General features: G+C 37.8%; 2 protein-coding genes across 8 annotated transcripts; both read left to right on the top strand.

Annotated features, from left to right (window-relative positions):
- The first annotated feature begins 660 nt into the window (after window positions 1–660).
- Window positions 661–6,757, top strand: LOC119989257 (ABC transporter C family member 3-like). The gene is made up of 10 exons (XM_038834670.1): window positions 661–3,130; window positions 3,210–3,296; window positions 3,410–4,060; window positions 4,181–4,345; window positions 4,620–4,914; window positions 5,019–5,233; window positions 5,386–5,691; window positions 5,814–5,877; window positions 5,981–6,220; window positions 6,315–6,757. The coding sequence occupies exons 1-10, from the start codon at window positions 713–715 to the stop codon at window positions 6,419–6,421; spliced, it is 4,548 nt and encodes a 1,515-aa protein (XP_038690598.1). The 5' UTR covers window positions 661–712; the 3' UTR covers window positions 6,422–6,757.
- A 474-nt stretch (window positions 6,758–7,231) lies between these two features.
- On the top strand, window positions 7,232–16,075 carry LOC119989916 (DUF21 domain-containing protein At1g55930, chloroplastic-like). Of its 7 annotated transcripts, none has more exons than XR_005465910.1 (16): window positions 7,235–8,049; window positions 8,547–8,644; window positions 8,744–8,837; window positions 9,101–9,178; window positions 9,360–9,463; window positions 9,654–9,735; window positions 10,149–10,288; window positions 10,362–10,440; window positions 10,551–10,614; window positions 10,775–10,866; window positions 11,647–11,712; window positions 12,846–12,962; window positions 14,067–14,246; window positions 14,482–14,681; window positions 15,159–15,251; window positions 15,336–16,075. XR_005465910.1 is itself a non-coding variant. In XM_038835689.1 (15 exons), the coding sequence occupies exons 1-15, from the start codon at window positions 7,507–7,509 to the stop codon at window positions 15,175–15,177; spliced, it is 1,956 nt and encodes a 651-aa protein (XP_038691617.1). In that variant the 5' UTR covers window positions 7,234–7,506; the 3' UTR covers window positions 15,178–16,075. The 7 variants fall into 7 exon arrangements, 4 of the variants coding, with proteins under 4 accessions (XP_038691618.1, XP_038691617.1, XP_038691616.1 ...); XR_005465908.1 differs by having other exon boundaries at window positions 14,482–14,729; XR_005465909.1 differs by having other exon boundaries at window positions 14,482–14,729; window positions 15,159–15,567; window positions 15,653–16,075.
- The last annotated feature ends 573 nt before the right edge of the window (window positions 16,076–16,648 follow it).

Raw genomic sequence — 16,648 nt, 5'->3', positions numbered from 1 at the left:
AGATTAAACTCATGTCACCATCTGTTAAAAGGGATAAAATCCCACATCGATTGTTGAGGGGCTTGGTGTCTAGCTTATAAGCTTGCCCAAGTCTTCAACCAATTGTCCAGCCTTTTCCAGGAAGGTGGGCTGGGAACTGCCACGGCCCAATGGGCCGAGATGGTGGGGAGGCTGGCTCTGGGTTGTGCCATAGTGGGATTTTCTACACCATCCATACTAATTAATGCATATAAATTAAATTAGATTTTTTTATCATCTATTCAATTTTTACAATTCAAAGAATTCACCTTTTTTAAAAAATATTTTGTTAAAAACAAAAATTCCATTAATTGTAATTATATATTCATTTTAATTAAAAGTGATCATATATGTGATATATATGTTCTAAGACAAATGTATGCAATAAATATGCATCTATTTAAAGGGAAATGAATTAAACTCATGTGACAATACATACCTCTGAAATGGAAGATTGCTCCATTAAATCTCGAATTAGTAAAATACATTTCCGGAAAGATTGCGACTTTTTGACTCACTTTAGTTGTAGTCATCGACCTCTCCGTCTCGTGTGCCTTGGGCACCACGTTTTTCCAAGCCACAAGAGTCCTCCTTTGACTCTCTCTTCCTGATTTGAACACTACACATTTTCCTTTGTATATTCTTTTTATTGGTCTTGGAATATACAAAAGCCTTCCGAGGTCAATACTGAACAATGCCCACATCGCCAAAGCCCTCAATAATGGAGCTTTTTGATTCAACAAGGCACGGTATGCTAACTTTCTTCTCAAACTCAACCTCATTAATGTATTCAGGTATTAGTTTTCTCCTTCAACCAATTTTCCTACGTGGGTTTGCTGGTTCGTTACACTTGGTTTTATTGCTGGGGTTGTTTTTGTACTGGGTATGCAAGAAAATTAGAGGGAATCGTGTTGAAGGCTCAAAGGAGAAGTTTAAGCATAGGAGGGTTTTGTGGTATAAACAGACTCTGGTTTGTTGTTTGGGTGTGTCTGTATTTGATCTCGTGTTATGTTTGTTAAGTTACTTTTACTGGTATAGAAATAGTTGGTCCGATGAAAAGCTAGTGACCCTTTTGGATTTAGCTCTTAGGACTCTTGCTTGGGGGGCGGTGGGTGTTTATTTGCATACCGGATTCTCCAATTCAGGAGAATCAAAGTTCCCACTTCCATTGAGAGTTTGGTGGGGTTTCTATCTATTCATTTCTTGTTATTGCCTAGTTATAGACATTGTTCTTTACAGAAAACAAGTGTCTTTACCCGTCCAGTTTATAGTATCTGATATAGTATCAGTTCTCACCGGGTTATTCCTCTGTTACGTGTGGTTCCCGAGGAATGAGGGTGAAAATACCCTTCTTGAGGAACCCCTTCTGAATGGTAATGTGAGCTCAACTAATGGGGTAGAAGTGAATACGTCAAAAGGGGGAGATGTTGTAACCCCATATTCAAATGCTGGTACCTCTAGTCTTCTTTCTTTCTCTTGGATAGGCCCACTAATCGCCATTGGGAATAAGAAAACACTAGACCTTGAGGATGTTCCTCAGCTTTCTAGTTGCGATAGTGTAGTTGGGGCCTTTCCAACTTTCAGAAATAAACTTGAGTCTGCCAGTAGTGGTGGTAGAGTGACTGCCATGAAGCTAGTGAAAGCTTTGTTCTTCACAGCTTGGAAAGAAATTTTATGGACGGTTCTACTTGCAATTCTCTACACAATGGCTTCCTATGTTGGCCCATACCTTATTGACACTTTTGTTCAATATCTTAATGGGCGACGGGAATTCAAAAATGAGGGGTATGTTTTGGTTGCTACATTCTTTGTTGCAAAGCTGGTTCAGTGCCTCTCGCAGAGGCAGTGGTACTTCCGGATGCAGCAGGTTGGACTTAGAATGCGAGCAGTGATGGTGACAATGATATACAATAAGGGTTTAACACTTTCTTGCCAGTCAAAGCAGAGCCATACTAGTGGCGAGATAATCAATTTCATGACTGTTGATGCAGAAAGGATTGGTGACTTTAGTTGGTATATGCATGATCCATGGTTGGTTCTTCTGCAAGTTGCTTTGGCCATGTTGATCTTGTACAAAAATCTTGGGATTGCAGCAGTTGCTGCTTTAATTGCAACTGTAATTGCTATGTTGGCGAATTATCCTCTGGCAAAATTGCAAGAGAAGTTTCAGGATAAGTTGATGGAATCTAAAGATAATAGGATGAAGGCAACATCTGAGATTTTAAGAAACATGCGAATTCTCAAGCTTCAGGGTTGGGAGATGAAGTTTTTATCTAAAATTATTGAATTGAGGAAAACTGAAGCAAGTTGTTTGAAGAAATTTGTTTACACCTCCGCCATAACCACTTTTGTCTTCTGGGGCACTCCGACTTTTGTGGCTGTGGCCACTTTTGGTACCTGTATGATTTTGGGAATACCACTAGAGTCAGGGAAGATCTTATCTGCACTGGCAACATTCAGGATTCTTCAACAGCCAATCTATACTCTCCCTGACACAATTTCAATGATAGTGCAGACTAAGGTTTCGATTGATAGAATTGCATCTTTCCTCTGTCTTGATGACTTGCCATCTGATATTATAGAGCAGATACCAAGAGGTAGCTCTGACATAGCAATTGAGATAGTTGATGGTAATTTTTCTTGGGACTTGTCTTCTTCCAGTCCAACACTAAGAGAGATAAATTTCAAAGCATACAATGGCATGAGGATTGCTGTTTGTGGTACTGTTGGCTCAGGCAAGTCTAGCTTACTTTCGTGTATATTGGGAGAAATACCCAAGTTATCAGGGACCCTCAGACTGTCCGGCTCAAAGGCTTACGTTTCTCAGTCCCCTTGGATTCAAAGTGGGAAGATTGAAGACAACATTTTGTTTGGTAAGGAGATGGACAGAGAAAGGTATGAAAGCGTGCTTGAAGCTTGTGCACTGAAAAAGGACATGGAAATCCTCTCATTTGGCGATCAGACAGTTATAGGTGAGAGGGGAATCAATTTGAGTGGTGGACAGAAGCAAAGAATACAGATTGCTCGTGCTCTTTATCAAGATGCTGATATCTATATATTTGACGATCCTTTTAGTGCTGTGGATGCTCATACCGGGTCTCACTTATTTAAGGTAAACACTCTCCATAGTATTATTACTCAACTATGTGGGCTCCTCTTTAAAACATATCTATTTGTTTTTTGCATGGCAGGAGGTTTTGCTGGGCATTTTGAGTTCGAAAACAGTGATTTATGTAACTCACCAAGTGGAGTTCTTACCTGCTGCTGATTTGATCCTAGTAAGCATTTGCAAATCAACATTTCACTTTCTACCCATTCTTTTGTGATCATAAACTTAATAACCACAATAATGTTTTTTAATCTGAGAAATCTGTTGATACCTTGGATATAGGTCATGAAAGATGGATTGATCACACAAGCTGGAAAGTACAATGATATTCTAAATTCTGGACCAGACTTCATAGAGCTTGTGGGTGCGCATAAGAAAGCTTTATCAGCCCTTGATTCCGCTGAGACAGAGCCAAGTTCTGAAAAAGTTATTAGCGGGAAGGGAGATGATGTTATGAGTAGTGCAAATGGGGTTGCTCACAAACAAGAAAACAAAGATTTACAGAATGGTACATCAGAGGACACAGCTGGGCCAAAAGGTCAGCTCATTCAAGAAGAAGAGAGAGAGAAAGGTAGAGTAGGATTTTCAGTCTACTGGAAGTATAACATAATGGCGTATGGAGGAGCTCTTGTTCCCTTTATATTACTGTCACAAATCCTCTTCCAAATTCTTCAAATTGGTAGCAATTATTGGATGGCTTGGGCAACTCCAGTATCAGCGGATGCGAAACCTGCTGTTGGGCTCTCCACGTTAATGCTTGTGTATGTAGCTTTGGCTATTGGAAGTTCTTTTTGCGTCCTTTCAAGAGTCACACTTCTTGTAACAGCTGGGTACACGACAGCTACTCTCCTGTTTAATAAAATGCATCTGTGCATTTTCCGTGCCCCCATGTCCTTCTTTGATGCTACCCCTAGTGGGCGAATCCTCAATAGGGTAAGTGCAAAAATATGTGTAAATTTTACATTATTCGTTGGTTTATTTTACATTTCAAGTTTTTTGAAGTAAAATGCTCTTCCTCTATTTTCTTTAACAAATGCCTTTCTACCCTTACAGGCATCTGCTGATCAAAGTGCCGTGGATATGAGCATTCCATATCAGATTGGGGCCTTTGCCTTCTCAATAATCCAGCTCCTGGGCATCATTGCTGTCATGTCTCAGGTTGCATGGCAAGTGTTTATTGTTTTTATCCCTGTGATTTCGGTGAGCATCTGGTATCAGGTAATCCTCATGATCTTTTAGAATTTCGTTTCGAATTTTCGTATTTGCATTTGAGATCTCATACGCTCATGCAAACTTCAATCGTAACCTTTTATTTCTTGTATTATGGTCTTAAATTTTGTGATGGCAAATCTCAGAATGCTCTGGATGATATTTGTTATAAACAATCAACATTCCTGAATTGTAGAAGTATTTGTCAAAACGCAATAATGTTAAATGCCATATGTTTCTTTGCCATAAGCGAAACGAGTTCTGAGAGTCTTAAATTATGCAGCAATATTATATACCTTCTGCTCGAGAACTTTCACGATTGGCTGGAGTATGCAAAGCTCCAGTGATACAACATTTTGCTGAAACCATATCTGGATCGACGACTATCAGGAGTTTTGATCAAGAATCAAGATTTCGTGAAATAAATATGAAACTGGCTGATGGATACTCTCGGCCCAAATTCCATATTGCAGCTGCAATGGAATGGCTATGTTTTCGCCTGGATATGTTGTCTTCCATCACGTTTGTTTTCTTTCTGGTTTTCTTAATTTCTATTCCTGAGGGTGTTATTGATCCAGGCAAGTATAGTTCTTCCACCATATTTTCTGTTGTTATCCTTTAAAGTAGTGACAATCATATGGTATCATGTGACATACTTATTCTTCCTCTTCCTATTTTGAAGGTATTGCGGGTTTAGCTGTGACATATGGACTCAATCTAAATACGCTACAAGCTGTGGTGATACGGTGTCTTTGCAACTTGGAGAACCAAATTATATCAGTAGAGAGAATAATCCAGTACTCTTCTATTCCCAGTGAACCTCCTCTTGTCATAGAAGAAAATCGGCCAGACCATACTTGGCCATCACAAGGAGAAGTTGATCTTATTGATCTGCAGGTAAATTTAGTTCACGAATCTCATTCTTACTTAAGCCTGTTCCCTTTGGCAATCCTGCTTAGTTGGCTAGCAGTTGAGGTTGTACTGTCTTTGCTATTGCGATCTGATTCTTAAACGGATTTTTCTTGGTGAATGATGATGGGAAACTGTAGGTTAGGTACGCACCCCACATGCCACTAGTTTTGCGAGGTCTCAAATGTACTTTTCCAGGAGGAAAGAAAATTGGCATTGTCGGAAGGACGGGCAGTGGGAAATCAACTCTTATACAAACACTCTTCAGAATTGTTGAACCTGCATCCGGTCAGATTAGGATAGATGGCCTCAATATCTGTTCGATTGGACTGCATGATCTGAGGTCACGACTAAGCATTATTCCCCAGGATCCAACCATGTTCGAAGGGACCATCCGCAGCAATCTTGATCCTCTTGAAGAGTGCACTGATGAACAGATTTGGGAGGTGCGTTAGTTATATTTTGCTAGCATTTAGAAATTGTTCGCTACATATTAATACTGTATTTTCGAAGATTACGGAAATAGAAGTACGATGGACCTTGCTGATATATATTTTAACTGTTTTAGGCTCTGGATAAGTGCCAATTAGGTGATGAAGTTAGGAAGAAGGATGGGAAACTAGATTCAACAGGTTTGTTAGTTTCTCCATTACAGTGTATCGGTTGCATAAATTTTTCGAAACCCAAATGTGGTTGTGGATTTATTTTCTGTAATGTTCATGATCGATGATGCAGTAACCGAGAATGGAGAGAATTGGAGTATGGGTCAGAGGCAGCTGGTCTGTCTAGGCCGCGTACTACTCAAGAAAAGTAAGGTCTTGGTGCTTGATGAAGCCACTGCATCAGTCGACACAGCGACCGATAATCTAATTCAGATCACACTCAGACAACACTTTACAGACCGTACTGTCATAACCATTGCACATCGAATAACTTCTGTTCTTGACAGTGATATGGTTCTGCTTCTGAATCACGGTTAGTTTCACAAGAAGTAGACACTTTTAACGGTTTTCCTGTAAACCCAGTTGCTTTTTTCACTTCCTTAATGCGTATTTTCGTCTTGAAACAGGGCTTATTGAGGAATATGATACTCCAACAACATTGTTGGAGAACAAATCTTCATCGTTTGCACAGCTTGTTGCAGAATATGCAGCAAGGTCTAGTTCCAGCTTTTAGAAGTTGACTACTCACAATTGAATGATTAAATATCAATCTCAACTCAGTTGGGTTTCTTGATGATGCTGAAAATTAAAGTTCCAAGATCTGTTTCGGACTCTGTTGTACTAATTAAACGTCTGTTATTAAAACTCTACTGCAAGGGCCTTAACCCGCTATTGTATGCAATTTAACTTAGGAACTCAGTATGAAGAATTAGTATTGTTTAGCAATTTAATGTGTGGGCTCCATTATGTAATCTTGGTACTTCTTTGACATCCAACAATGTTGGATTTCCCAAACCCCAAAAAAATTCCTTCTCGGTGGGATCCCCTTGTTTCTTTTCTTTCTTTTTCATATGAAAATCACTATCGATAGAAATCCAACGAGACCTTTTGATATAGTCGCGTTATAATTTGTTGGTCTTTTGCAAGCCAAATATAAAAGGAATCTGAAGGGCATGATGCGTAGCAAGAAATGTTCAGTTTATCAACAAGGTATAGAGCATGACAATTTTAGACTTTCCAAAATAAGCTCAAAACATTCAATCTTTCCATAGCGTCATAATTTGTCTTTTGTTTGAAAAAAAAAAATTTGTTTAATTCATTATGTCAAATACCATACATTTATGAATTTTCTAAAATTTTCCAAAATTTGTTGGTGCACTAGTACTCCCCCGGATCCAACCTAAACAGATGGTCGAATTTGGCATTTCAGAATCCAGATATGAATTCGACTGTATTTGGGATTTCAGAATCCAGATATGAATCCCTATATTTGGGGAGCCCATCACTGTTCACGTAATATCAAATGGCGGAAGCCGTCACAAACTGACACAGGTGCAATTTGGTCATTTCATACTTCGCTCCACCTCCCTTCTCCCAACAAAATCTTTCCTTCAAAACTCCACCTAACACACTGGGTGAAACTGAAAACCCATGCCTTCTTTGTCTCTGTCTCTCTTGTTTTTTCACCATCCAAACATTTTTTTTTAAATTCCCTTTACATCCAAATATATATCGACGCCCTTTACTTGAGTAGTGTATGTAAAGATTTCAAATTTTTGGGTTTCTTGGGGGTTTTATTCACACTTTCGTCTGGTAGTGATGGAGACTGCGCTGGAAAAATCAGTTCTTGGTCATCCCGTGTTCGTTCCCGGAAATAAATTCTCATGTTTCATGCATCAAAATCGGAATTTGAAGTTTCCATTGAAGTTTGCTTCAAGGAGTCATCGATACCAATTTTGGGTTCAGTCGGATTTTGTCAATCCGCATAGATTGGCTAAAACTGGTATGTATGATAGAAGTATGCATTTAGAGTCCCCTGGTAGAGATAGAGAGCATCTGGGTATTGAAGGAAACGTGGTTTCGGTTGCAAATTTGAAATGCATGAGAGTTCTGATAAAATGCGGAGTTGTTTTAGGAGCTATGGTTTGTGGGGTTTTGGTGTTTGGTTGTAAGAGAGTGTTTGCTGAGGAAGGCATGGTGCGTGTTGGACAGGGGACATTGTTGTTGAGGAATGCATGGCCGAAGGTTTTGCAGCTCTTGAGGTTTTTCAAGGAGCAGGGTTTGGTGTTGGCAGCACTACTGGGTCTCTCAGCATTCTTCTCCATGGCTGAGACTGCAATAACCACATTGTGGCCATGGAAGGTATGGAATTTTTGTACTCCAATACTTCTAGGTTTGGCTTTATTGAATGGTAATGAACAGTCGAACTGATATCCTATTTCTTCATAGAGATGAAAGATATGGCGTTAAATATTTCAGAATTGTAGTTGTAGAGCCAAAACCAAAAATTAAATAATTTGTGTGCTATAAGTTAGTTGTCCAGCAATGATTTATTAAGTTGTAATATGATAGAGGAATGGTTTAGTTGGAGTTTAATGCTTTTGTATTGCTTTTGTACAGTAAACAACACAGCGCGGTTCATCTTAGCATGGTTGTCTAATGATTTTGCTCCTGGCTCCTTTCCCTTCCCGCCTCCTCTTTAGCACTTTCTTAATGTGATTTATACTTGTCAAAGAACGTTATTTCATGAGTTTAAGAAATTTTCATATGGATTACCTTTTTCTGTTCATCTCTTGGTGAACAATCTATCCGGTTAAAATTCTTTTATCTGATTTGTCATTTGATATAATTTTTCACAGATTCGTGAGCTGGCTGAGAAAGAGTCTGACAATGGTGTCTTCAAAATGCTACAGAATGACGTTACACGGTTTTTGACAACTATTCTTATTGGCACAACGTACTCTCTAGTCTCATGACTATAATAACTTCTACAGATTTCTTGGTGCAACTGTGGAGGGGGAAATTTTTTCTTATATTACATTCTATTGGTTTTCAGCGTCGTCAACATTGGAGCAACTGCGCTAGTGACAGATGCTGCAACTGCAATATTTGGTGAAGCTGGTGTTAGCGCTGCAACTGGAGTAATGACTGTATGTATATAATCCTAGTGCTCCCTTTCTTCGTTTTTTGTTTTTTTGAATGGAAAAAAGATTTATTAGAGCACCAAGGTATGCAAAAAGAAGACACACAAGTGCATGCATACTCCTATGCTCTTAATGTGTCTATGTTCTGTCTTCTCTCTACAATGCTTTTGTGGTCTGTCTACTTATACAATGCATGTGCAAAATTGTCTATCTTCTGCCTTGTTTCCAAAGATCATTAAATCAGTTATTTCCTTCTCGATTGATAATAGGTTGCCGTATTGCTGCTTACTGAAATCACTCCAAAAAGTTTAGCTGTTCATAATGCTGCAGAGGTTGCTAGGTTTGTGGTAAGTTCCAAATAACGTTTTCAATAGTTCAATTCCAATTATACAATTAAAGACCAAATTCAAATGTAAATGCTAAACTCCTTTTCGCTTCAAAAATTTTCAGCTCTGTAGTCATTCGTAGTTGGCTTATGTTCCTTCTAGTTCAAATTGATTTTGCTGATGTTGTTTGTGATGCCTCTAGGTTAGGCCAGTGGCTTGGCTTTCCTTGATTTTATATCCTGTTGGAAGGGTTGTGACATATCTTTCAATGGGAATGCTAAAGGTTCTCGGTCTGAAAGGACGAAGGTACAGTTATAGTAACCCCATTTTCATTCTTTTTAATCTTTCCATTTGTAAAGATAGATGCAAAGAGATTTTTTAACGTGGCCTTCTCCATTTGTATTATCTAGTTTTGTAGTACATTTTCATCAATATTATCTCCTTTCTTTTTCCTTCTTTTTTTTCATCCTAACTTCTTTTGTTTCTGTTGAATTAGTGAACCATCTGTCACCGAACAAGAGTTGAAGCTGATGCTACGAGTGGCAGAACTAAGTGGGGCAATCGAGGAGGAGGAACAGGTAATGGAATAGCTTACCTTGGTTCTCCTAGTTTGTGTGTTTCTTTGTTTTATTATAAGAAGTATGTGCGATTCATGAAGATGGCTATAAGTATTTCTATCATCATAGTCGTCATATTCATCATCATTTTTAAAAGTTAAAACCTTTATCCCAAACTATTTGGGTTCAGCTCTGTGAATACTGAATACATAAGAAAATGTTGAGAAATGTGTTTAGATCAGTGTTTAATCACTGAGATAAGATTCTGTTTCTGAATGGATATCCAGCTTTCAAATATGAGGGAATGTGCTCTCTTTACCATTTAAATGACATCCTTATTGTTTCACTGCTAATCAATGATTGGAAATCTCGTAAAACAAGTTGCATATCTACATTTTGCGACTCGAATGTTCTAATGTACAATTCCCTCACAGGATATGATTGAAAATGTACTAGAGATAAAGGATACACATGTTAGAGAAGTGATGACTCCTCTTGTTGATGTAGTTGCAATTGATGCGAGTGCAACTCTTGTAGATTTCAATAACTTGTGGGTGACCCATCAATATTCAAGGTAACTAATTGTTAGATGCTTTTGTTTTAGCCAACTACCCACAACAAGCTCAAAATTGTGGGTGAATTGGCAGGGTGCCTGTTTTTGAGCAACGTGTCGACAACATAGTGGGTATTGCGTACGCCATGGATCTCTTGGATTTTGTTCAGAAGGTCAGGCAATTTCTTCCCTTTTTCCTTTCCCTTTAAAGTTATCAACTTCTTCATTAATTGAATGCAACAGTCTCATAGCCTGCAGAACTATATTCTGTTTGATTTTGTAGGGTGAGCTGCTAGAAAGTACTGGTGTTGGGGACATGGCTCACAAACCTGCCTTTTTTGTGCCTGGTAATTTCTAGTTCTAGTATGAAATTGTAATTGTGCTTGGGAATTATATCAATTGTAGATTCTTTCCAATTTCAAGTCAGTGTTCATATGGTTTTGGAATTTGGATCTGTAAGGATGTGTTCAAGACACAGTGACGAGGATCATGGTATTGTTTGTGCAGATTCAATGTCAGTATGGAATCTTCTTAGGGAGTTCCGCATCAGGAAGGTTCATATGGCTGTTGTTCTTAACGAATACGGTGGAACTGTTGGAGTACGTATAAATCGCAGCGTCATAATTCTTATGAGTTCTCTTGTATCTGAAATAAATAAATTTTATTCTAGTCTTTAAAATTTTTCCTGAGGAAAACTCTGGCTGGCTCATGCAGTTTGTCTTATTAATTTAAATTTTCAACATAGTGACTTGGGTTTTTAAATGTTTCTTTACCCTAATATATAATTTTATTTTGAGGGTCTGTCCTTTCAGAAGGGGAAATATTGTGGAAATTTGTTTGAAATTTTGGATACAGAAAATGAAATGCTGAGCAAGCTTGAAGACTCATAACTCATAAGCCATTAAAAGTTTTGAAAGACACATAAGAGTGACCCTTATATCTCGAGAGCATGCATGTACCTTTGCTTAGCAAGGCATCCAGTGATTGAAACTTTTAATCGTCGACAGTTCTACATATCACAACTGATGTCAAGACAAAGTTGCTTCATCTGTCTTAACTAGGTAGCGTTTGTCTCATCCAAAAACTAGGTAGATTGTTGAATCGCCAGTATAGTGGCTATTTGTCCTTAGTGATGTGGAAGTGTCAGATGCGGCAACTTCAGAATATCTAGTACAGATGAAAGATGTCCATCAAGGCAAAACAGACATCCACAGATGCCGTATTTTCAAATACTCAGTTGAAGTGCATTCCTTTGTGGAACAGTTTAGTTGTGTTATTTATAGTCACATTACTGGCCAGATAGAAGCAAATGTGCATTTTTTTTGCCTTACCTTTATCCTGCTCTAATATTTTGTTTCTTTGTCATCATTGTTGGGCAGATAATAACCCTAGAAGATGTGGTTGAGGAGATCGTTGGTGAAATCTTTGACGAAAATGATTCAAAAGTAAGGCTTTAAATAAATTAGTGGAAATTTACTATTTTTCACAGATGACGGAATTATTTTCTCAAAATTATAGTTTATATTTTTTGTATTTGGATTATATGATCAGCCATACTAACCACTCAATAATTGGATGGTAGTCAAGTTTATGGCAAAAAAAATATGAACAAAATTCAACTGGCTGCAGGCTGGAGTGAGTTGAGTTAACTAACATGTTCTCCTTTCTATGTTTATTGGTATTATGGGTGCTACTTACTAGCTGCCCTTTGTTTTTACCTTGTTAACCTTCTTGGCATTTATGACCTTTAAGTAGGTTTAAATTTCATGGTGCACTTGATAGCTGGCAGCAAGCACTCAAAGAAGTGCTAAATGCTCCTTTTCTTCTCTCTCTCTCTCTCTCTCTATATATATATATATATATAATTCTTTTTTGGCTATGGGGGGGGGGGGGGGGGTGGGGGGAGAGGCAATGTTGGGAGGTAAAATTTCTTAGATTCTTCTGTTGTTGATCGACTAAATATAAATGCAAAAAAAGAACAAGGAAGATATTGTGGTCAAGGAACAAGTCAAAGTCTACCCTTTTTTCAGTAAATGCAGCATGTGTCATATTGCTGGCAAAAATTATTTAATACTATATTACTTAAAGTATCAGTCTATTTAATGATTCGACTTCATTTTGAAGCTTTATAATAGTAAGAGGACATGCATGAGAGAAACAATTGTGTGATGCAAAGAGTTGGAAGTTTGATATTAATCACTCAGTCAAACTTATTTTGTCACTTCTTAGGCATCCTTTATCTCTTGCATTTGTCCTTGTTTGGAGGTTATGGTATGAGGGGAATGGTTTCTTTAGTTTTTGTTATGCATGCTTCGCACTTATTTCCTGTAAATCTTGTTCTTGGTTGATTGGTAGGTCAGGTTACTGATGTCAGGGTAGGCATGTTATGTTTCTGTTTGGAGTCTCAATTGTACTTCTGATTGCAAAATAAATAAAGAACTTCCTATGGATCTGATCTTTCTGCAATTTAATAAGTAATTTTTGGCAGTAGATATAAATAGTGGTTAGATATGTTTGTGCTGTAATCTAATTATGAATTTAGGTTTGACTTTGTTTCTCCCTCATTTTGGTTTCTAAGGAGGAGATCCAGAAGAAAACTGGCTATATTGTTATGCGAGCAGAGGGGATATATGATGTTGATGCTAACACATCTATCGACCAACTCTCTGAAGACCTTAATATCAAAATGCCAGAGGTACGGTATCTTATTCATCGCTGAACAATGGATATGATGGATAAGTGATATGGTTATGCTGATATTAGCATACCCAAAAATGTATAAGTTACCTAGTGAATTGATCAGATGGAAAGATTTATATTCAATACGTGTAAATGACTCGTAAACAATGAAATGGACCTAGAAATAGGATAAAGGGATAGTAAACCTCCAAGTTAGGTCTTCTAGTTGGGGAGTCTGATGTAGTCTCGCCTCTTTGCAAATCTTGCAGGGAAATTTTTTCCTAACTCTTCAGCATGAATCACTGCCACAAGTCTTATATTTGTGGAGAAAAGGAAATCCTAATTCTGTAGTAAAAGAAGAGATTTTCTAGTTGTGCTTATGAAGGGAAATTGTTGCCTAATAATTAAATAAGTCCCATCAAAATGAAATTTGAATAAGATTTGACATGAGTTGTCCTGTCCTCAATTCTTTTACATTAAGGAAGTCATATTTATATGGGATTACACAATAAAAACTTATTGATACCCTAAAATGAGATACAAATTAGTTTTGGCAATCTTTGAAGTTGCTTTCTTGAACCAGCTCCCCTGAACATTTGATTGTAGCATGATACTTGCTTTTGATTGTAAAATCTGGTAGGTACGTCTGAAACAGTCTCTTATCTGACTTATTTGTTGGGATACTCTTACCTGAAGCACTCTTATCCAATCTAGTCATTTTTCCATTTTTTAACATTTCTTGATTATTTGAGATTATATGGTATTGATAAGGCCTTTTCGGCCTAGTTATTAATGTTCTTTCTCAGTGATATATGATAGTCTTGCCTTGTTATGGAGTCTAGGTACTAAAAAAGAAAGTACATCGCACCAGTCTCTTGTGCCCATTCACTTAAAACTAAACCGTTGAAGTACTGAGCGGGTTTAATGTTTTTTTAGCCTGGAATAGAAGAAACAAACATAAAATGAAATTGAGTTATGGTCCAGGTTTTGATTCATACATATTCAAGTGTCTTGAACATATTGAAAAGGCATTCATACGTGTTCCAGTTTTGTGATAAACTGATACTTCTTAAACTCATATGCCTAATCAAGTTCCTTTCCTTTTTGTGCGGTGTTACAGGGCCATCAATATGAGAGGGTATCTGGTTTTATATGCGAAGCATTTGGATATATTCCAAGGACAGGTGAAAGTATTAAAGTTGTCCTTGAGAAGGCAAATCAAGAAGAGGACAATGAACATGGTGAAGCTCGTTCTGACCGGCAAGATCCAAAAGAAAAAAGTCACGTTTATAAACTTGAGGTATCGTTCAGGTGAAACTACCCATATATCCTTAGTGTCGTGTGAATAGTTGTTGTGGTGAAAACTATGATCTGTTTAGTTGGTTACGCTGATTACCATCACCAAAAGGAAACTGATAGAATGCAACAACCATTACACCCTACCTACCTGTTACCCTTTCTTAATGTGCCTATATGACTGGAGACATTACTTGATAAGCTGTCATAAAACTTGCTAATATCTGTTTTTGGTGCAGATATTAGCAGGAAATGCTAGAAAGGTCAGTGCTATTCGGTTTGAACGCATAAACAACAAGGATGAGATTATGGAAGCCAAAGAGGTAACTCACTTGGTTCCCAAAATCATGAGGAGGAGATGGAGCAATGATGAAGATTCAGATAATACTGATTACGTGCACTTGTCCCAAAACAAACATGAGGATGGCCTTTCTGATGAGTATGTAATTGCTGAACTTGACAAAGAAAATTAGAACTCCGGTAGAAGGTAGTAACTTTCTTTTGACATTCTTACAGCTCCATGGAATGATAAAAACTTGAGGAACAAAACAAAGACACTAGAATATGAGATAGACTTTGTAAAAAAAAAATTTCATAAATGAAGTGAAGTATCAACATCTGAATCATCAAAGTTATGAGTACCATGTGCGACCTTATTTTCATGCCATAAGTCAGTCAAATTAGGAGTTTCAGTTGCTTGGGGATCTATATGCTTGTTCTGTCTTTCTGGTTGGAAGTCGGGATGGCCCTGGAGAGGTGGTCTAGGCGGTAGGATTAACTCAGAATGAAAAAAGCGCTTTGGTTGCTCACAAACTGTGATTGGATTAATCTGCTCTTCTTCAGAAATCAGCCTCAACAGCTCTCTGTGCTGCCTCATTTCCTTTGCTTTTTCCAACCGTCTGAACCTCTCTTGCAGGAGGGCGATGGAGGAATGAACGAAAGTGGAATCACAGCCTTTGCTACTACCCATCACAGGAAGTAGTTGAATCTTTCAATGAAACTGATTAAGGTGCCCTTCACGAGACTTCTTTTTTTTTCTGTATTCTTATATATAGGACATGAATGTGCACTGCACTCTCTGTTGATGTAAAAGGTTAAAGTGGAATCAGCAGCCGAGTGGAAAGTCCAAGAAAGAAGGCAACGGGTATGCACCCAGTTTGAGAAGTTTTGAGTTGGTTGATGTGATGAGAGAAGTGAGAGTACTTCTATGAAGATCCAAAGTGCCGTGGAAGCTACTTCTTGGAAGAGTTTCTTTAGAGGAATAAGAGGATGGTTTATAACCTGTCGGCTTGTTGCCGTGAGTCGCTATTGCTTTGGAGGAGATGGTGCCCCCTTTTTCCTGGTGGTAATCCCTTTTTTGGTGGTGCATTGTTGGATCTTTTTACTTTATCATTTTCATTCTGTTTTTAGGTTGGTGGAGTGCATAAAGGAAAATAAACAACTAGGGTTGACGATGGAAAGACCGGACAAAGAGTTGGAATGGAGAATCATTTCTTTTGTGTTTTTTTCTTGACAGTAGCTTTTGATGGTTACGAAATAGAACCATAACCTGCCAAATGCAACATCCTCCTCTCCTCTGACTCCTCACTGAGAGTTGCAAAAGCCATCCTCCCCCCACCACCCCTCACCAAGCCACACGCCACACACCACACACACTCTCATGCTCACATTTTCTGTTTTGTCTTGGAGTTGTTTGGATGGAGATGACATTGGATTGTGCAGAGAAAATGATGTAGAGACATATGTTAGATACATCCATGGCTGTTTTTTGTTGGAAGGTTGTTTACAGCAACTTTATCATATTGAGTTGTGGTTTGAATTTTGTGAGTGATCCTTGCAAGAACTATATTCTATGCCCAGGATATTTGTAGTTCTTCTAGGCTAATTTTGTTGAAAAGAATTAATGTTTTTTTCTTTCTTTTTTCAAAAATCGAAAGTTCGAATCAATTGGGAGTATTTTCTTGGGGTTTTCCTGATATGATCTTGTGGGTTTTAGGTTAACTCAATTTTCTCAACAGTATGTTGGGTTTAGTGGTGATTTGTATTTGGAGTACAAAAATAATTGACATGTGAATTTGAGGGGTGGCTTAGAGAACAAAATAATTAGAAAAGCACAACTCATTTTAGAGGCAAAGTGGATTGTGAAATGGAATAGTTGGTGCATGTCTTTGAAATCTTTAATTTTATATTTTGGTATAAATTAGTAGTGGATCAAATTAGATTCAATAGGTGCTCAGCTTAGTTGGCTGCATTGCACCGTTTATGGCGTTTTAAATTAGAGAGCATCATTAGGGTAAAACAAAATGCTAAAATTCAAATTGCCAAAAACAAAGAGACAATTAAGCTTAGTGTTGATTCATATGCCCTAAGCTTTTGCATAAATTATGGTTTATAATGCAAATGATT

Source organism: Tripterygium wilfordii, chromosome 21 (assembly GCF_013401445.1).
Source record: "Tripterygium wilfordii isolate XIE 37 chromosome 21, ASM1340144v1, whole genome shotgun sequence".
Classification (NCBI taxonomy): Eukaryota; Viridiplantae; Streptophyta; class Magnoliopsida; order Celastrales; family Celastraceae; genus Tripterygium; species Tripterygium wilfordii.
This window is presented reverse-complemented; position numbering and strand designations above follow the sequence as displayed.